Genomic DNA, 21,313 nt, shown 5'->3' on the forward strand with positions numbered 1-21,313 from the left:
TAATCCATTTCACCACAGCGGAAATTCCTTCCCTTAGTCTTTTAGTAGTTAAACCATTCCCAACTGATTTCAGGATGTCTCTAGGACATGATACCCAGATATTGCACTCAACACTGACCAACATGCTGTGGAAATTACATCAGCTTTTTAATGCACTTAAAATATGCCACAGAGAATCAATTATTCTTAAAATGTGGGAATGAATAACAACGATGGAGCCTAAATGGTATTTCATATATGAATATTACATTCAGAAAATGCTATCTAACTTTTTTCAGTTTCATTTTTCTTCCTGTAGAGTTGGGTTTATTATTATTATTATTATTATTATTATTATTATTCCAACCATTAGCTAACTACCTCAAAAGTATATTTTCCCTATCCCATGTTGCTTCATTGACTTCTGCAATAAGTTCAGAACTTGATATTTATAAATTTTATAACCTTTAATTCTGCCTTGTTACGTTAACAATACTAATTAACAATATACAAATAAAAAGCCAACAGAATGACTTGAATTTTTAGTTTCTCCAAGGTCTTATCAGCTATTCCTCCCAGCTTTCTCTCATCTGCAGATCTGACAGTGAGGTATCCTTTTACTGTTTTTTGTTCGTTTGTTTTTGGTTTGGTTTTGGGTTTCTTCCAGGTGAAAAATAAGGGCAATTACAGTGCCTACCAGAGCATTCCCCATGAGCACACCATCTCGTTCATCAACCAGCGAACTTTTGGCTTAGATTTCAAAACCTGGGAATCAACCTAATACTAGCATCTAAGTAGCTTGCCACTTCCTTCTTATAAGGTTATAAGAGATTTTCTCAAATACCTTACTGAAATCAAAGCTTACCCAAAGTGATAGTTTGTGAGTTTTTTTTTTGTTGTTGTTGTTGTTTTTTTTTGTCTTTTTGCTATTTCTTTGGGCTGCTCCCGTGGCATATGGAGGTTCCCAGGCTAGGGATCGAATCGGAGCTGTAGCTACCGGCCTACGCCAGAGCCACAGCAACTCGGGATCCGAGCCGCGCCTGCAATCTACACCACAGCTCACGGCAACGCCGGATCATTAACCCACTGAGCAAGGGCAGGGACCGAACCCGCAACCTCATGGTTCCTAGTCGGATTCGTTAACCACTGCGCCACGACGGGAACTCCTGTGAGTATTATTTGAACGAAGTAAACACATAAGAAATGTGAGCCTAGGAATCTGTATATCTAGTAATCTAGGATCCCTCCTCCAAAAATAAATAAATGGAAGCAGTACGTGAAGGAAATGAGCATGGGAGGGACTTATGAGTGGTACCATGTTGATTCCTGGTGACAACCACAGTTTTTCCTACACACACAGAAGATCTCTGGTTGATCATTTATCTACAGCTTTGCCAGGAACCGACATCAAGCTTACTTCAGGTCTTTAGCTTCTAGAAACTCATGTTCCCCCTTATTTAGGACATTCATCCATCTCTCTTCTTCTGGTAATTTCCTCACAAGCTGCATAATGCAACCTCGAGCTCATGCGTAAAGTCACATGTTACTCAGCATGCAGATTTAGGCGCCTGAAGAATGGTGTAGTTTTTCCATCTAACTTATAATTCAGGCTCTAATGCACTCTCAATAATGACCATTCTACACCTGCTAGTTTGCAGGGTCATTCTCTGATGAAGATGGGAAACAAAAAGCACTTATGTGGCTGGGCCTTTCAAATTATACCACTCTGTGCAAGCACTCCTCATTCTCCCTATTCCAGGCACAGCTTTGAAAGCCCTTTCGGTCATATAGTGCACTGTCCCCAAGCTTCCTTTCCCTCTGCTCTTTAGCTGGTCTGTCACTATTTTCGCACACCCACACCACTCTTCCGTATTTTCAATTGGTGACATAGTTCTTCTTCCAGGTTTGCTCCAGCATTCTCAGATCTCAGCCTAGAAGATTCTTTAGGAAGACATGGCCAGGGCAGGGTGGGGTGGAGTGTGCAAAAAAATAAAAGTGCAAATAGAGAGAAAGTATGAATACGTCTGTAGAGTTCATGAAGGGCCTTTTTTAATCATTCATTTAATGTGTTACCACTTCTTACTGTTCATCACCGGTCTGAACTTTTTTGTAAGAAATCAAGGAACAGCATTACTGCTCTGTGATTAGATAATTCATTAAATCTAGTTTGGAAGAAAGAAAACTGATAGACTTCTGGGCCCAGGATGTTTGAAATTTATATTCCAAGGAGGTTTTCACCACAATCGGCCTTGACTGCAGCCAGTAGCCTCAATGATCCTTGTTACTGGCCCAGGAGAGGAACCCTCATGCTTCTTTGCTCTCTCAGACACACACAGACTCATGTGAACACACACAATTCACCCACACCTGCTCCTTCTCTCTCATATGGTTAAATCTGAGAAAAAAGAAAGCAGAACAACAGACACAGACAAGGCATGTAGACCAAGAGATCATCCCAACAGTAACAAAGGGAACAGAGAGGAGTCGGAAAAGCTGTTATCACTACTAAAAATTCCTGCAGGTAATCCTGACCACGCTGAGTTCAAACCCAGGCAGTGAGCCCCAGGGAAAAAAAGACCAAGGTCTGAGTACCTAGCTCAGCACCACGCCAGCTGCCGGATCTTGAGAAATTAAATTCTCAGTTTCTCTTCTCGGAGCTTCTACAGCTCATCTATAAGATCGGAATAATAGAAATTCCTATTTTGGTTCAGTGGGTTAAGGATCTGGCATTGCCACAAGCTGTATAGGTAGCAGATACAGCTTGGATCAGGTGGCTTGTGGCTGTGGTATAAACCGGCAGCTGCAGCTCTGAGTCGACCCTAGTCTGGGACGTCTATATGCTGCAGCGTGACTGTAAAAAGAAAAAATAAAATAAAATAGAAATAATAACATCCTCAATTGACTGTTCTTAAAAACAGAGATGGTTTAGACAGGGCCTGGTACAGGGCAGGTATGCAATAAATGGTAGTAGCTATTATTATTAACAGCTACAAAATCAAGTGCTTTATTACCAAGACTAGCCTCATAAAAGAGTTACTACTTCAAGTTCTGGTGTCTGTTTGTTACAGACACTTCACAGGAATGGGTAGCCAGGGTGAGTAGAAATTTGCATAAGCATCAGTTTAATGCGTTTAATTGCCACCAACATGAACACATGTTCCATCATCTAACTGTTCAAAAGTGACTATTTGCAAGGGCTACTGCTTATGACATTTCTGACTACACCTGGCTGGACCCAGCTCAGCAGAAGGAAGCCAAGTACAAGAGGAAAGGCCCAACATTTAGAAATGCTAGAAAACAGTAGATTCACACAGAACCCCTACCCTGCGGCTACACCGTGTGGGAACGGTTATTAGATCACTAAGATTAATACTAGCAACCACTAGTGTGCAGGTAAACATGGGACACAGGCGGGTCTCCCCTACCCTCCCACAGCGCCTCTTTCCCTATAAGGAAAATATTGACTCAGTCCACTTGGTAGCAATTCACCACTTCCTGTGCTTTTAAGAAATACTGAAACCTGGAATTCCTGTTGTGGCGCAGTGGTAACGAACCCGACTAGTATCCAGAGGATGAGAGTTTGATCCCTGGCCTCACTCAGTGTATGAAGGATCCGGTGTTGCCGAGAGCTGTGGTTTAGATTGCAGAGGTGGCTCGGATCCTGCGTTGCTGTGGTGTGGTGTAGGCTGGCAGCTGCTGCTCTGATTCAACCCCTAGCCTGGGAATTTCCATATGCCACGGATGCAGCCGTAAAAAGCAAACAAAAAAGAAAAAAAAAAATCCCAAAATCTTTATGTCAACTGTATGGCAAAGAGGTTACAGAGAAAGTGAAAGTGCTCACAGAAAGAGCGTTTCTCTGTCCCTTTAAAATCACTTAGCTGAGGCACATGGGGGTTTCTAATGTACAATAATGAATATTGCACTTTTTCACCATCTCCATCCACTCGCTGAATGGCTTACAGGAATAGACAGAGATATATGAAGATATTTAAACTGGGTAATTCCTAATGTTCTACCATCTCTCGGGGGCTTTCAGTTCTTTTAAAGCAATACAAAAACGTTAAAAATACTGGCAACTGAAGAAAACAGGAGTCCTATTGTGGCTCAGTGGTTAACGAACTAGACTAGTATCCATGAAGACGCGGGTTCGATCCCTGGCCTCACTCCATGGGTTATGGCGTTGCCGTGAGCTGTAGTGTAGGTCGCAGAAGTGGCTCAGATCCTGAGTTGCTGTGGCTCTGGCATGGGCCAGCAGTTACAGCTCCAATTAGACCCATAGTCTGGGAACCTCCATATGCCAGGGGTGAGGCCCTAAAAATCAAAAGACAAAAAAATAAAAAAATAAAAATACTGGTAAATTTCTAAAATACATGTCTGTTATTTCACATGCAAAAATAAACTCCAAGTACTAATCTAGGGTAACGGTTTTTCATTCATATTTAGAGTAAAAAATTCTCAAGGAAATATAAAATGATTCATAGGGTAGTTTTGAAAACCAAAGTATCAAACACTCTAGTTGGGAAGGGTCAAAATGCTACATTCGCATTGCTCAAAAGCACTGATTTGTAAGCTCTCCGGATGAGCAACACCTGCTGTTGGGTCACAGCAAAAGAATGTGAGGTCATTCACACAATTCCTTCAACCCTACACAAGCCATCTCCCAGCCCCCAGTCCTGCAGTCCCTGAGCTAGGAATGGAGGAAATCTGAAGCCTGGTCACTCTGGATTCAAGACAGTAAGATTCCAAGGAACAAAACTACCTCCCAAGATTTTATTTACAGCTAAATGCTTGGCATTTCATTTCGTGGCTCCCCTATCTGTTGGAATGTCCATAGCTTTTTCAGCAGCTCACATCCAACCCAAGACATAGACAAGAAGAATTGTGAAAACAGAATTAAATCAGCAATTTAAGGCAGTAGGTTTCTATTTTGTTTGTTTTATAATATTCATTAACTTCAAAACACTCTTTAAAAAATGTTCCCTCACTTAGTAGGGAAGACCAGCAACGACAATGGCTACTACATTTATTTATCTGAAACCAATAAAGTTATTTTTCTTTTCAGAAATGGATTTTCTTAAGACTAAACATTTTTGATACAGTTACTCTTCCTCTGTAATGCAAAAAAATCCTTTTCAATTCCTTTTTAATATAAATTTTATTAGAGTATAGGTGACTTACCATGCAGTGTTAGTTTCAGGTGTACAGCAGGGGAAATTTCAGATTCAGAAAGTACCAATATTCCCTTTTTTAAAGTAAAACACATTCAGAATGAGGGAAAAAGTAAAACCCGTATGAGCTCAGTTATATGTTCCCTAGAAAGAGGTAAATCAGCTATATGGCATACTACTCTTAGAAGATATTTACCCTTGGTTCCTTTTTTTTTTTTACCCTGAATGCATTCCAAAGTAAGATCAAAACCTGGTCCTGCATGTCTCAGAGCTCCAGCACGTCTGTTTCCCCAGTGTGTGTGAGAACACGGAACATCAGTTCAGCGTGTGTCTTTGTTTAGCCACTGAAGGAAGGGGTGTGACTACATGGGTGCCCTGCCATTTAGAATAAGCTGGCATTGAGATTATACATGCGACCTTACTAGAGGGGTACGAGTGAGTGTGACGTCTGTCGGCACCTTCAGGGCACAGACTTTCACGCCGGCTTATTTGCTGAACGCCAGACAAATGGCCCAGGGCTGGGGGAGCGGGGGGGGGGTGGGGGGGGACAAATGCAGGTCTCAGTCATAATAAAAGCTGACCTGAGATGGGGTTATTGGGAAGGGTAAACAAAGAGGAGGCAATGATTGGCTGTGAGTGTGATGGTGAGCAGGGCCGAAGACTGCTTTCGGAAGCAGCGTCTTCTCAAAGGATGAGCTGAGAAGAGGAGGCTATGAACTCCTAGCAAGTGCATGACATTTCTGGAGAGAGGCAATTGTCCACTGTGGTCTTTGGGACTCATCACGCTGCCTCCCCAGTCAATGCAGCTCACAGGAGACAATGCAGGCAAGGGCTCCAGGGCAAGGAAAGGGCTGGAGGTGTGAGATTCGGTGACAGCACTTTGCATAATCAGGATAAAGACAACCAGATCCTTTCTAGATGCATAATTCTATAGCATCTCTAGCATCGTGTGGACAATGAATTCAAGAGAGAAGACATTGCAAGCAGGAGTCAGATTTAAAGGGTAATGGGGGAGTTCCCACAGTGGCTAGCAGAAACAACCCAACTAGTATCCAACAGGATGTGGGTTCGAGCCCTGGCCTCACTCAGTGGGTTAAGGATCCGGCATTGCCTTGAGCTGTGTGTAGGTTGCAGACACAGCTCGGATCTGGCATTGCTGTGGCTGTGGCATAGGCCAGCCGCTGTAGCTCTGATTCGACCCCTAGCCCAGGAACTTCCATATGCTACAGGTGCAGCCCTAAAAAAATTTTTTTTAATTTTTTTAATTAAAAAAAAGGGTAATGGGATGGTCAGGGCAAGGGATTACATGAGAGTCTGAAAAGAGAGGGAAGGGACTAAAGAGGGGGGTCCAAAGAGGCAGGAGCAGTGGTCAATATAAGAGAGTTTTGTATGGATAACTTTGTGATTTTGTGGTTACATCACAATGCAGGGGGTCTTGAATATGGGAAAGGAAACAATACAAAATATACTTGCAGCCCCCAAATCCAAAGATATTATTTCTGGTGATAAACAGTGTCTTAGGATCTTGTAATATTTAATCCCCATAATTCTTAAGGAGATCATGTCAGTAAAATCAATAGTGAAATTATTACCTTTTTCATGTATTTTTAAATATTTTGCTGCCTGGAAGGAGCAGGAGGACTTTCTGTGAGGAAAGCACCAATTAACATTTCAATTCTTAAGTACAGGCATTGAGGTCATTCATTTGGCATGGAATAGAGAAAAAAGAAGAACTTAAGTACGTGTCAGAGCATGGCAATGTGACAGAGCAAACCCAGCCTCTCTCGGCATAAAAGGAACCAGCCAGGTAGATCAATGCAGGCACATGAGGAAAATACTCTTTGCCAGCAAATAGCAGAAAACTAAAATTTGCACATAAAGAAATAACAAGCTCACCTTACAAGTATTGTAGGATGGTAGGAAAAAAGTAAAGTATAAAGCTATGAAAATACTTTCAAAGTCTGAATGTGCTACGTCTATGGAAGGCCTTATTATTTTGAGTAGTGGGATTCATACTCCAAGCTCATGTGTTTGTGTACCGTCTATTTAAATGTCCCTCATGGAGTTCCAGGAGCATTTGTTTCTGCTAGTGTGGAAAAAAATGATGAGAATTAGTAATATTCATGAGCTTTTCTTTCTTACTTTGAATATGCTAACCCTCCTGTTAGCTGCCTCCAGGAAAGCAAAGAGTATTGAGGAAGAAAGGGACTTATTTCTCTATTATTTCTTATCTTCAATGAGCAGTATTTATGCATTAGTTATAAAATTGAAAATGCATTTTAAAAATAAACAAGTCAGGGGAGTTTCCATCTTAGAGAAGCAGAAACGAATCCGACTAGGAACCACGAAGTTGCAGGTTCGATCCCTGGCCTTGCTCAGTGGGTTAAGGATCAGGCATTGCTGTGAGCTATGGTGTAGGTTGCGGATGAGGCTCAGATCGCACGTTGCTGCTGCTGTGGTGTAGGCTGGCGGCTACCCTAGCCTGGGAACCTTCATATGCTGTGGGTGTGGCCCTAAAAAGCAAAAATAAACAAGCAAGCAAGTCAACCACTTTGTTCCTAAGAAATACCATCATAAATTGAATTGGAACTACGATGACTTCGTGACTTAAAGACAAGGAGAACTTGAATGGCTCTGCAAACAGACACCAGATCACTGAAAAAGGAAAAATGATGTCAACCTCTAAATGAATGTTTATCGCAATTATCTTTAGGCGGGCAAAGTAAAAGTTTTCCTAAGTGAACTGTAAGTATGTTAAGTAACTAGCAATTCCTTCGAGGCAAATAAAGGAGTAAAATGTTCTTTAGAATTAAAACAAAATAAATACTTCAATAAAGAAGTTGCAGAATTAAGGAAGAGAGACATTGTGAACAACCTTGTAGTTAGGACACCAAACTAAATTTAAAATTTGTAATTTATATTATAAATCTCATACTGTAATAAAACCAACCCTGAAAATCTAAATATCCAGACACATGTGCATGAAGTGGGCTATCTTTAATGGAAATAAATTTGGCATAGGTTCTAACTGGTAACTTTAAGTGCCTGGATTTGCTACATTAGTAAAAACCCACTAACGCCTAAAGCTGGATTACCATAACCCAGGACTCTCCTGTGTTTTGGAATAGTATTTATTCTCTTTAAATTCCATATTAAAGCATTGACATGCATTTAGCTAACGCTAAAATAAATATACTTTTAAGAGTCAAAGAAGATTAACTTAAAGGTTACTCTTTACCTGTAAATTTCTCTAACAACATCTCAGATTTAAATATGAAAACAATGCAATGATCTTTTGAAAAGATGAGAAATATTTAATCCAGTATCACTCAATCTCGACACTACCGACATTTGGGTCAGAAAATTATTTTGTTGGGGACAAACTAACATTAACTATAACCTTGGCCTCTATCCACTAAGGTGGCAATAGCACTCTCTCTTGCCCCATGGTCATGAGAAGTAGGAATGTCTCCAAACATTAATAAATGTCCTCCTGGAGGGGAGAGTCACCCCTGGTTGAGAACCACTGACACTCCAGTGCTTGGACCATAACCGAAAATTTCAAGTCATGAATAAGAGGAATTCTGGTTTTTATTTTTTTTATTTTTTAATTTTTAATTTTTAATTTTTTTTTATCTTTTCTATGGCCACACCTGTGGCATATGGAATTTCCCAGGCTAGGGGTCCAATCGGAGCTACAGCTGCCGGCCTACAGCAGAGCCACAGCAATGCCGGATCCCTGACCCACTGAGCAAGGCCAGGGAACCCGAAACCTCGTGGTTCCTAGTCGGATTCGTTAACCACTGAGCCACGACGGGAACTCCAATTCTGGGTTTTAAAGATGGAAAGAATTACAACTGAAGACAGACAAGGGGAAACAGATCCACTCACGAAGCTAAATGAGACAAAAATACTGGGCTGCATAAAACACACTCCTCTTCAAAATTAATGGTTTGCTCTAATGAGATCTCAGGTTAGAACTGCAGATCACACTTAGAGAAAACTACTTCCTTCCTTCCACTAACACCACGCACACCCACACCCACAGAACTTCTGTCTTCTTTATGGTCACAAACTGGAACTGCTCATTGGCTCCTGGGTCAAAGAGCTTCCTTCCCTTGCTCACCTTGCACTGTACTGATGTGTACAGCCTACCAGCTCCTCTTCTACCACAGTTCTCTGGTTTCTATTTTTAAAACATCATCTTCATCAATGCTGCCTTCTTTTTCAGTCTTTTCACTTTTTTTAGTAACATCCTTTAAACAAGTTCTCATAAGTATATAGACATACACACATATATATACACACACACATATATATAAAATCTCATATATAGTCTCTTTGGATCTAAAACCGTGTGTGTGTGTGTGTGTGTGTGTGTGTGTGTGTGTGTGTAATATCTCCAAATACAAATATGTATATATCTCCAAATCTAACTCTATTACTGATCTCATTTCATTCATTAAAAAATATTTATTGGAGTTCCCACTGTGGCGCAATGTGACCGGTAGCATCTCTGCAGTGGCAGGATGTGGGGTCAATCCCCAGCCCAGTGGAGTGGGTTCAACGATCCAGCATTGCTGAAGCTGTGGTGTAGGTCACAACTGTGGCTCAGATCTGATCCCTGGCCCAGAAGCCCCATATACAGTGAGGCAGCCAAAAAAGGAAAAAAAAAAAAATTTATTGAATGCCTTCTCTGTGCCAAGTATATACCTTAGGATACATCAATGAGGTGGGAAAAAAAAAAAATGCTCAAAACACCACAGGAGAGGGAGGCATGGGGAGGCTAGGGAAGAGCGTGTGATTGGCTCGTCCTTCATCCGGACCTTTTTTGAAAACCAGGTGACTTGGGAAGTCACTGTTTCACGGCTCCATCTTCCTAACAGGTGAAAGGCCACCACCCTGACCCCCCTGCCGGACGTGGACTTTTACACTTTCTCCTTGTGTCCTCACCCTTATTCCTTCCTCTGGAATTCTTCACCTGCCAGCATTTTCAGATGTAGCCAAGGATCCTGCTTCTGAATTGTCATGTCCCTTGAATTCCCTGCTTTCCCAACCTGACACTGTCAGTGGCCTGCTTCAGATGTTCAATTCCAAATGTCTGAAACCTTCAAGAAACAGCTTCGAGGATTGGCTGTCTGCTGGTATCCAGGCAACTTCTTCCACGCTAACTGAGTTACCACTGCACGCTAATCTCCGGCCTGTTCATGCAGGCTCCTTATCCCTGAAACATTCCTGTGACCACTCTTAAGCAATTTTCTCTCATACTGAAGGTCCAGTTTACCTCTACCAAGAAGCCTTTTTGCCAGTCAAAAGGAGATAAGCGATTACTCCAGCCCATGAAAAGTACATCTTCGCTTGGGATTTTTATATTCCAACTTAAGTACGTCACAAAAGGGGGATTGGAAAGGAAGCAACAAACTTAAATAACAGAAATTTACTGGTCATTACTATTTTACTCTGTAATATACACAAGCGCCTAATGGCCTTTGGATTTACCTCAAAAGTTCTGAGTTTGGGGGTAATTTCTTCAAGTAGATGAAGATCCTTGGACACCTTGACCTTCAGATTGTTCCACTTGCCTTGAACATCATCGAATTCTTGCTTATATGTTTTTTCTACATCTGAAGAGACGTTTTTCTCCAAAGCCTTTGTTTCTTCTGCAAGTTCACATAATGTAGGTTTTTGATTCTCGAGGATTTCATCAAGGTCCTGGAACACATTTTTTTCAAGATGAAAATATGCCCAATAATCTTTCCAGGCAGATGTAATGATACTGGCTCTACACAGTCAAAAGTCACTTTTTAAAAGGAATTTCAGCAAAAAAGAATTGTGGGAAACTTATGCAAAAAGAATAAGTATCATCAAAAAAGTCACAGCTTTCCCTACATGAGTTGTGTGTGTTTTAGACACAAAATATTCTCGGCTTGAAAAAGCAGCGGAACAAGGCCCATTGAGGGCTCAGTGTGCAGGGCTCAATGGGGGGGCGTGTGGGAAGGGGAGGCTCTTAGCATCTGATAAAATAATGCAGGGTCACAAACCTTAAGTGACCAGGGAAGCATTTTCATTCAACACAGAAAAAGAACAACACAACTGATACTCTTCATTTCATTAAACATACTTTATCAGGTTAATAATGTTAAGCTACTCCCAAGAGAAAGAAAAAAATATGCTTTTATTCTATTAAAAATATTTCTTCTAGCTGAGGTCCTATATGATAGTAACTGGCCTGCAAGTTATAAGAAATATAAGAAATTTTTGACCAATTTTGACCAAACGAATATACTTTTAAATAGCTGAAAAAAAATTTCAAAATATGCAATATATTAGAAATGAGCCTGGACTTCTAAGACCTAAAATATCTATTACCTTTTTTTCCTGCAGAGCCTTCTCCACCTTTGCAAGATCATTCAAGACATTCAAAGACACCTGGGCCTTACTTTCTGAATTATTTAGCAGATCTGTCAGCGTTTTCAATGTTTCCAAATACGCACGTCCAGGTCGGCTCTTCAGTTCTATTTATTTAAAAATACTTATTTTGAGACAATAATATTAGGAAACTAATATTGTTAGGAAACTAATATTGTTCATCTTCTGTATCTAATAAGAGAATTCAAATACATAAGAAATTAAACTCTGTAATTAACATCAAAAGGGTCTCTGTTGGAGATAAAATAAATCATTCCTTTGGCATTTCTGAAGTCAGACAGTGACTTCATTCCTGCGGATGTTGATGTTTGAAATATTAAGTAAGCCACCATCATTTTTCTTCATTTCATCATGATGAAATGTTTCTCTGAAGATGGTACTACAATGTCCCTTTTGTCTCATATCATCTCCTTTTCCCCAGTCGCTACACAAAGAATAAAAGGAGACAAAGAGCCTCTCACTCTGCCTCCAAGTGCCAGTGCACAGACAAACTGTCATCCCCAGAGGCATGGACATTACATAGAACACCAGAGGCAGGCCACGCAGGTACCCCGAGAAATAATGACCGCACAAGACAGCTGGAGTGATGACTGCTTCAGCCATGGATGTAAAATTTACAGACAAGCAACAATTGTGTGGAGAGGAAGTTGGCTCATGTGAAGCACAAAGAGGTGAAACCAACTAGCAGTAAAAGTTAAGAAATTGGCAGGCAGCATTAGTCACAAGAGCCAAAGGGTGTAAACAAACCAAATGCTCATTGACAAATGAATGGATGTACAAAACAGGGCGATACAATGGAATACAATGGAGTATCATTGAGCCTTAAAAAGGAAGGAAAGTCTGACACCGGCTATCCAAAGAAATGAACGTTGAGGCTAAGTGAAATAAGCCAGTCACAGGAAAACCAAATACTACATGATTCTACTTAGATGAGGTATCTAGAACAGTCAAACTCAGACAAACAGAAAGTAGAAGGGCTGGAGGGAGAAGGAAATGGAGAGCTATTTAATGAGTACAGAGTTTTGGTTTTACAAGACAAGATATTCTGGGGATGGGCTGCGCAATAATGTGACTCCATGAAACACTATTGAACTCTGCCCCTTGAAATGGGGAAAATGCTCAATTTTATGTTATGTATATTTTACCGCAATTAAAAACAAAAAAATAAATTTACATTTTTTTTTAAAGTTAAGGAACTAAATATTTAAGCTGCCGTGTCAAAAATGAAAGCGTATATTCTAACAGGAAATTGAAAAGGAGGTACTCTCAAACACTTCACATTCTAGACTAACTGAACTCAATAAACAAAAAATATGGTGTCCAAATGTCTTTCCGGAAGAAAGGAAATGTGACACATGTGCTTACCATACACACATACTTTTAACAAGTCACTGCAAACTCTACGACTGCTTCAAGGAAGGGTATGGTTAAGTGCACAGCACTTTAGCATGCACTTTTCCTAACATTACATAAGAGAACACAACTCCAGACTTAAACAAAAGCCAAGGAGAAAAAAATATAACATACGAGGGATGAGCTTTCGAAACCTGTAACAGTTTTCCCAAACCAGGTTCATTCCAAAAGTAAAAACATCTTTAAAATTGTTCAGACTTTGAAAGAAGAACATGAGTTCTTTTAAAAGAGGAGATGGTATTGCTAAAACTTTTAACCGTTTTCAGCAAACAGAAGCAAGTGATCATTCTTTTTAGCCCTACCAGTAAGGATAACAGCTGACTCCTTCAATCAAAGGGAAAAACAACACCCTTTAAAAAAAAAAAAAAAAGAAAGAAAAATTCCTAAAAATATAAATAAATAAAAATAAATAAACAAAAATTAAAAAAATAAAAACTCCTGGATAGAGTTCCCATCGTGGCTCAGCAGTTAACAAACCCGACTAGCATCCATAAGGACGCAGGTTCGATCCCTGGCCTCACTCAGAGTTAAAGATCTGGTGTTGCTGTGAGCCATGGTGTGGTTCACAGATGCAGCTCAGATCCCGAGGTGCTGTGGCTCTGTGATAGCCTGGCGACTACAGCTCTGATTGGACCCCTAGCCTGGGAACCTCCATATGCCTCGGCTGCAGCCCTACAAAGACAAAAAAGAAAGAACAAAACTGGAGTTCCCGGAGTTCCTTCTGTGGCTCATAATGTCTGTAAGGATGTAGATTCAACCCCTGGCCTCACTCAGTGGGTTAAGAATCTAGTTTTGCCGCAAACTGCGGCACAGGTCACACATGTGGCTTGGATCCAGTGTTGCCATGGCTGTGGTGTAGTACTCAGCTGCAGTTCCAATTCAACTCCTAGCCCAGGAACTTCCATAGGCTGCAGGTTTGGCCCTAAAACAAACAAACAAACAAACAACAACAACAAACAAAAAACCCAAAAAACAAAAAAACTCTAAGTTCCTTGTGGCTCAGCGGATTAAGGATCCAGCATTGTCACGGTTGTGGTGAGCGTTCGATCCCTGGTCCAGGAACTTCTGCATGTCACAGTCAAAAAAAAAAAAAAACTCCTTAAAAATTGTCATATCCTATTAACACAGTTTTAATAGCAATGAAAGCTATTTGCATTTTTACAAAAAGTGAGAATCCAGGAAATAGTCTGAATATTCTTTAGCTGGAACAGTTAAGGAGGCACAGACGAAAACAGACTGAGGCTGGTGCAAACCAAGCAAGTGTGCTAAAGGTCTAACCCATGGGAGTAAGTTAAGGCAAACTGAGAAAAGGTGGTGGAATTGTTTAATAAAAAATGCAAGAGTGGAGTTCCCATTGCGGCGCAGTGGTTAACGAATCCAACTAGGAACCATGAGGTTGCAGGTTCAATCCCTGCCCTTGCTCAGTGGGTTAAGGATCCGGCGTTGCCATGAGATGTGGTGCAGGTCACAGATATGGCTCAGATCCCGAGTTGCTGTGGCTCTGGTGCAGGCCGGCAGCTACAGCTCTGATTAGACCCCTAGCCTGGGAACCTCCATATGCCGCGGGTGCAGCCCTAGAAAATACACAATAAAATAAAATAAAATTAAAAACGCAAGAGAATGGATTTACCGTTTTCGAGCTGTTGGTGATGCTCCTCTAAATCCTGTTGCACAGCTTGGTAGCGGCCCACTAAGCTCTCAAAACCCTGCTGGACAAAATCTGGGGCAGAAGGCCGAGCCTTCAGGGCTGAGCAGCTTGCACGCAGGGTTTCAATTTTGGGGTGCAGGCTGTGGAGGTGTGTCAATTCCCGCTGTGGAAGAGAAAATAGGACCGCATCACGCACGGAAGACGAACATCTTTACAGAAAATTAACCAGAGCAGAATCAACCTAAAGTTCATGATACAGGTAGCATCTTCCTTAAATAAGGGACTGCACCTAGAATTCTTGTTTCTGATGGTTGGGTCTTTTACCTGACAGGTGTCCTTCAGGCTCGGCAAAGACTGCTGGGGAGATGCTGAAAAAGGAGTGTGTTTTACCCACTCCTCCTTCGTCTTTATGGTCGTTTCAAGCTCATCAAGCTGCTTAAAATAAGCATTTATATCTTCCTGTAGCTGAATCTTTCTCGCCAGATCTTCCAAATGCTGCGCTACCTTCTTCCATTCTGATGATACCTTCTCCAGAATATTTTTTATTTCTTCAGTAGGAAGACCTTCTACACAGACAGGAAAAAATAAGCAGATATTTCATGTGTTACTACAAAATGTGTTTGGGATTTGTTATAAACACGTTAACCTAGTCAAAATAATGAGGCAACATCATATTTAATGATCACTCCCTGGGGTTCCTTTTAACACGGCAACACCAATTATAATGATGCACTTAAAAATAACTATGTTTAATTCCTTGACAAAAACGAGAGAAGAGGAGCTTAAAACAGCAGTTCAGGAGGGGGATGGCTATCGCAAAAGCACATCAGTAGAGTTTCAGCCACTGCCTTTTCTATAGAATGCGTTAGCATCTTTGGCATCCCAGTGCTCTACCAGTTTCTAGTGTGAGCCGGAGAAATGAAAATGAATTGTCTGGGCTTGTCTGGGGCTCTGACGTCAGAAGGTAGACCTCTGTCATCAGCAAGAAGGAAGCTGGCTAGAAAAAGGAGGAGGCAGCTTGAGTCTCTGCTAACCAAACCACAATGTCATAGGAGAACAAATGGCTAGAACTCCTAGGGCTGGGGGCAGCCTGGTGAGTGCTGGAATCTAAGCCAGCAGCCAGGCCCCAGAAGCATGAGCAAGCCTACTGGGAATGCAACACACAGAGCAGAAAATGCCAAAATATGGATGCAGTGCTACTATTATCTACTTTAGAAACACATCGGGGGGAAAATGCTATTATGTTTATTACTGACATCTTCTAATTTTGTCTCATATTTTTGAGAACTAGAGAATGTTCATAGAAAAAAATAGTTATATGTAATAATGAGTTTTAATATAAAATTCATTATTACATATAATAATGAGCGAATATAAATTAAAATACCAGGAAATCATTGAAAATTTCTATGCAAAATTACACAAAATCTGCAAAGGAATCGTATCTCCTGAGGAGAGCCTGCATGTGGAAAAGATGGACCCAACTCTGTGAGCAGAGGGGCAATAAAATTTTCTAAATAAATACAGTCAAAACCCAGGGTAATGAGAGCTCTAAGGGTTTGTCAAAACAGAACAGTGTTATATATTTCAGGGTAAGTTCTACTTTTAAAAATGTGAAAATAATAATATTGACCAAGCAGGTAAGGAGTAAATAGAGGTATAGCTAATTCAAGAATGGTAATATCAGAATTCCCGACGTGGTGCAGCAGAAACAAATCCAACAAGGAACTGTGAGGTTGAGGGTTCGATCCCTGGCCTTGCTCAATGAATCTGGCATTGTTGTGAGTTGTGATGTAGGTCACAGATGCTATGGCTATGGCATAAGCCGGCAGCTGTAGCTCCAATTAGACCCCTAGCCTGGGAACCTGCATATGCATGGGTGCAGCCCTAAAAAGCAAAAAAAAAAAAAAAAAAAAAGAATGGTAATATCAATAAATATTGAAGCTGGGTAGTCAGTAAAGGAGGTTCATGGTATTATTCTATTTGCTTTGTATATATTTCCATTTTCTATAATAAAAAGTTAAAAACCAAAAATACTGAAAAGTACGTTTTTGAATATTTTAGTCAAACTAATATTCCTAATTCAGCCTTGGGTATCTGCGGCTTTTGTCAGGGAGAATTGCGACAGACCTCCAAAGCACTTATCATTGTTGGAATAAGGAAGAGGGCTCACAAGAAAAGCCCTTCAAAGTGAGGGCAAAAAAAAAAAAAAAAAAAAAAAAAAAAAAATCATCCAAACTGCACAGCAAAAATGTGAAATCTTTACACTCTCCTGTGCCACTGAGTCTATGGCAAAAAAAAAAGTTTAATGCAGACAAAAATTTCAAATACAAGTAACACTTTCTCAAATTTAACTATAAAATTAAACTAATATAATAGTATTATATATTAATATAATGAACTGGAAGTGATCAAAAATCAGATTATCTCAATGAATTAACCCTCATATAACTTCATTTCCCCAGTGTTACCAAAGCAAAATTTCTTTTACCATGTTCCTCCAAAAATATCAATATATAACCCCTGTAAGATTTTAAAATCTTCCTCACCAGTGGATTTTAACTCTTCTGCCGAGGTACAGAGTTTTATTCAGGCTCCTTACCCATGTAAAAACAGAACAACTTGGCTTTCATCTGTTCTATATAATCAGCTGCAGCATAAATTTTCATTTCTAAAAAGATTCTTCTACCTAGAAATCTTCTTGAAAACTACTTTTTTAGCAAAGGGTTAGAGTGTGAAATAAATATTTGATTTGTTGAGCTGTAAATACCACTCAGGAACACCACCTAAGAAAACATTTTCATAAAAATATCAAGGTTCTCACCTTTTCCCATTTGCTCCAAAAGGATTTGTCCAGTTTGGTTTAATTCCTCCAGTCTGGGGTTTCTCTCTGTCTGCTCTTTCTCTAATCTCTAAAAATAAAGTTCCAATTTGAGAATACTATAAACTTTCTTCTCAATACAAAGTTGATGCTTCTCGAATTTTTTTATATTTAATGTCCCTCCCACATTTTCTTGAGATGTTACAGTCAAAGTTTACCCAAGAAAAATCCTACAAGATAAAACCACACCATTTCAGGCTGCTCTCCAGAATACTGGAAATGACTAAATTTCAAAAAGTAAACTCAAACAAACAATATAAAACTTTGGTTCCTTCATTAGGAAAAAAAAAATTGTCCATTACATTTATCAGTTCCTATCAGGAGGAAATAATTGAAATGAGTGTTTTAAGTTCCTGGTATCTATCTACATATATGGCCTCAGTATACGCCGCATCATAAAAGTAACAGTTTAAATGAACTGAATGTGCTACGAAGACAGAGATCACTGAACACAAACACATTAATAAGAAACATAGAAATAATTCGAGACTCACTATTATTTGCTGGTGTTAGAGGGAGTGTACAGTCTAATGCAAACTACAAGCAGAATTCATATATATAATTTTTAAACAATGTCAATACACTTTAAGACCCATACCAAAATATTTTGTCCTTTATATTCAAAGATTGGCTCTTAATTTTAATTTTTATGTTTCCAGGGTATGATATTCTCAATGTCCCTCTATCCCAAAGGCAAGAGAAGACAAAATATTCTAGGATTAGTATGAAAGGGCTGAGCAAAATCAGAGACACACATAAATATACACATACCTGCATCCACACATATTTAGGTACACAGTCGCTATCTGAAATTCCTCCGTTTGATAATTATCTATTAATCACCTAATCGAATAGCATCCAAAACAACACAATAAAAACTTTGTGTGCAACCCATATTATTTCAGCCAGACGACCAAGGAAAAGAACCCCAATTCCACCATCTATGCATGTAAGCACTACTAAATAAATTTAACTCTCCTATTTTGAGCCACATAAACGTTAATGTGACCAAGTAAAACAACCATTTTTATAGTCAAAGATCAAGGAAAGGAGTTGCCTTGTGGCATGGGAGTTAAGAATCTGGAGTTATCACTGCAGCGGCTCGGGTGACTACTGTGGGATGGGTTTGAACCCTGACCCAGAAACTCCACACACCACGGGTGTGGCCCAAAAAGTAATAATTATTAAATAAATAAAAACTACAAAGATCAAGAAAGAACATGAGACTCTAAGGAACACCACTTATTTTTGGTACAATACCAATGCAAAAAGTCACCATCAAATTGGAGAAAAAGTATTACCTGCTTTATACACAGTGGTATTTTTGCCACTTTTTAGGATGGTGGCAGATTGGACTAAGGATTCCACACCCAGGTACTGCACCAATTGGAACAAGCTATTCCTTCACTAAAATAAAATTGACATTTCCCAAAAATTTGCAAGAAAAATTAGAGATTAAAGCAATGGTTTAAATTTTCTTTATTTTATATTTTTCCCAACCCTTTGGCATATACTACTATTCATCTAAAACAACAAAATAAAGAACTTATAAATAAAGGGGAAACATAGGAATTGCCAATTGTGCCTTACACAAATACATACAATTGTTATTTTTATCCCCTCAAATATCACAGTAATAATTTCAGGAAGTAAAATTGTTCCTAGATTACAGAATGGAATTTAACTTTATGTTTCGTAGGACTTGTTCCATCAAGATCGCTCTACCTTCTGAAGTCTCTGCCACTGTGCTGCCTTTGAGAATTGGACTACTGCTGCTCATTCATATCATCTATAGGTCTTTCCAAAGCCTATGAAATGATGGAGCACAGACCTCATTTCTGGCTCTCTTGGTGCTCTGAGCAGAGGGCTCTGATAATGGTCCTTCCAGCATCCCCCCGGCCAGTCATCATGCTCTCCTTCCATAAGCCAAGAATTTTACTGAGTGCGGAAAAATACAGGTTTCAGGGGAAAATTATCCTCCCTTTCTAAGCAGTCGCAGCAGGCATATAAACAAATAATGACATAAATGCAATAAGGGCTTTTACAGAAAGTATGGTCAAAGCAATGTGGCATCTTCTTAATGAGGCTTTCTGAAGTAGAGGGCATTTCGGCTACACAGCGCCAAGGCTTAAGAAAGGGCCATTCAGAGCCCTGCAGAGCAACACGTGGTGAAGGCAGAGAAGAAGAAAAACAAAAGAGGAGGAGTCCGGAGGGCTGGAGCTCAGGTGAGTGAAGGAATGGTGAGGAGGCTGTGCTCAGAGGGAGGGAAAAGAGCCATCCAGAAGGCCTTGTACAATGCTGGGGCTCTGTGCTACTCACACCTTATCCCCACAGCAGTGGGAAATGACTCAATAACCGCAAGCACTGGAGCTGCAGGATCAGATTTTTATCTTAGAATGACCACAGGTCACAGAAGCCAAGAACTGTGAGAATTGAAGAAGGGAAGGTAGGGAGTTCCCACGGTGGCACAGCAGATACGAATCTGACTAGGAACCATGACGTTGAGGGATCGATCCCTGTCCCTGCTCAGTGGGTTAAGGATCTGGTGTTGCCGTGAGCAGATGCGGCTTAGGTCTGGCATTGCTGTGGCTGTGGTATAGGCCAGCAGCAACAGCTCCAATTAGACTTCTAGCCTGGGAACCTCCATATGCCGTGGGTGAGGCCCTAAAAAGACAAAAAAAAAAAAAAAAAAGAAGGGAAGGTAAACAGTGGCAAATGCTGCAGAGAAAGCAGCTCTGATGAATATGGAAATCCAGGCTTTGGATTTTGAAAGCAACGGTCAATGGTGACCTCTAAATAAGAATAGTGACAGTGGAACAACAAGGCAAAAATTAGTCTCAACTTCTCATTCAAACATTAAAAAAAGTCACCCAGGGTCTGACCCCAAACCACTTTTCCAACCTTAACTCTCCCCTACTTTTTACACATGCAAATTTTTGGGAAATATCAACTTAATTTTATTTTAGTGAAGGAATAGCTTGTTCCAATGGAGGCAATGCCTGGGTGTAGAATCCTTACTCCCATCTGCCACCATCCTAAAAAGTGACCCCAAAAAAGCCATTTTGTATAAAACAGGTAATAATTTTTCTCCAGTTTGATGGTGACTTTTTGCATTAGTCGTTTAGCATGAAACAACATGAATTATTTGTTCCAACGATCACAACACGCTTGCCCACCTCCAAGTCTCTGTTTAGGGGCACTGCCTGCCTGGTGTGCTGTTCTGCCCAGCTCTAAGCCCCCTCCTTTAGTTCCAACTCATTGTCACTTCGCCCTCTAGACTTCATCAGTGTATAGAAACAGCTGCAACCCTGGCCTCTGCTCAATCGCCACTTTCTAACTCACATCATGGATGTCTCCACACACATATCTTGTTTTGGGGTTTTGGGGGTTTTTTCGTTCTGTTTTGTCTTTTTAGGGCAGCACCCACAGCATATGGAAGTTCCCAGGCTAGGGGTCAAATCAGAGCTATAGTCGCTGGCCTATGCCATAGCCACAGCAATGCCAGATCTGAGCTCGGAAGAAATTTTGAGATGTGAAAGTTTGCTGCATTTGGAAAGCAAAACATTTCAGCATGCACACATATAATATTAGGTACCAGATTAAGGCAGCTCTAATCACGCTAAAAAACAGTTATAATAATGGAATCACCTTAGCAAGTGTTTCTTCCTGCACATTTCAATGGTTAAGGAAGGAGGAAAAAAAATCCCTTCACACAGGCATCTGAAGCCAGTCAGCTTGAATAGACTCGAAATTTACTACAATGTTCTAAAAGCTACCTTAGGGCTACGTTTATTT

General features: G+C 40.3%; 1 protein-coding gene across 16 annotated transcripts in view; it reads right to left on the reverse strand.

The window, feature by feature from the left end:
- Positions 1-21,313, reverse strand: part of UTRN (utrophin) — a 535,632-nt gene that overhangs the window by 346,159 nt on the left and 168,160 nt on the right. For all 16 annotated transcript variants that reach the window (XM_085024297.1, XM_085024293.1, XM_085024287.1 and 13 more), the window contains 5 exons: positions 17,462-17,549; positions 14,962-15,203; positions 14,620-14,800; positions 11,517-11,662; positions 10,647-10,859 (listed from right to left, as the gene is read on the reverse strand). In XM_085024297.1, coding sequence (XP_084880423.1) covers positions 10,647-10,859; positions 11,517-11,662; positions 14,620-14,800; positions 14,962-15,203; positions 17,462-17,549 — 870 coding nt within the window. The remainder of the gene's footprint in view (positions 1-10,646; positions 10,860-11,516; positions 11,663-14,619; positions 14,801-14,961; positions 15,204-17,461; positions 17,550-21,313) is intronic.

This window comes from Sus scrofa, chromosome 1 (assembly GCF_054392235.1).
Source record: "Sus scrofa isolate SSC_HxYL_T2T_F1_AM1 chromosome 1, Sscrofa_HxYL_maternal_Yorkshire_Landrace_v2.0, whole genome shotgun sequence".
Lineage (NCBI taxonomy): Eukaryota > Metazoa > Chordata > Mammalia > Artiodactyla > Suidae > Sus > Sus scrofa.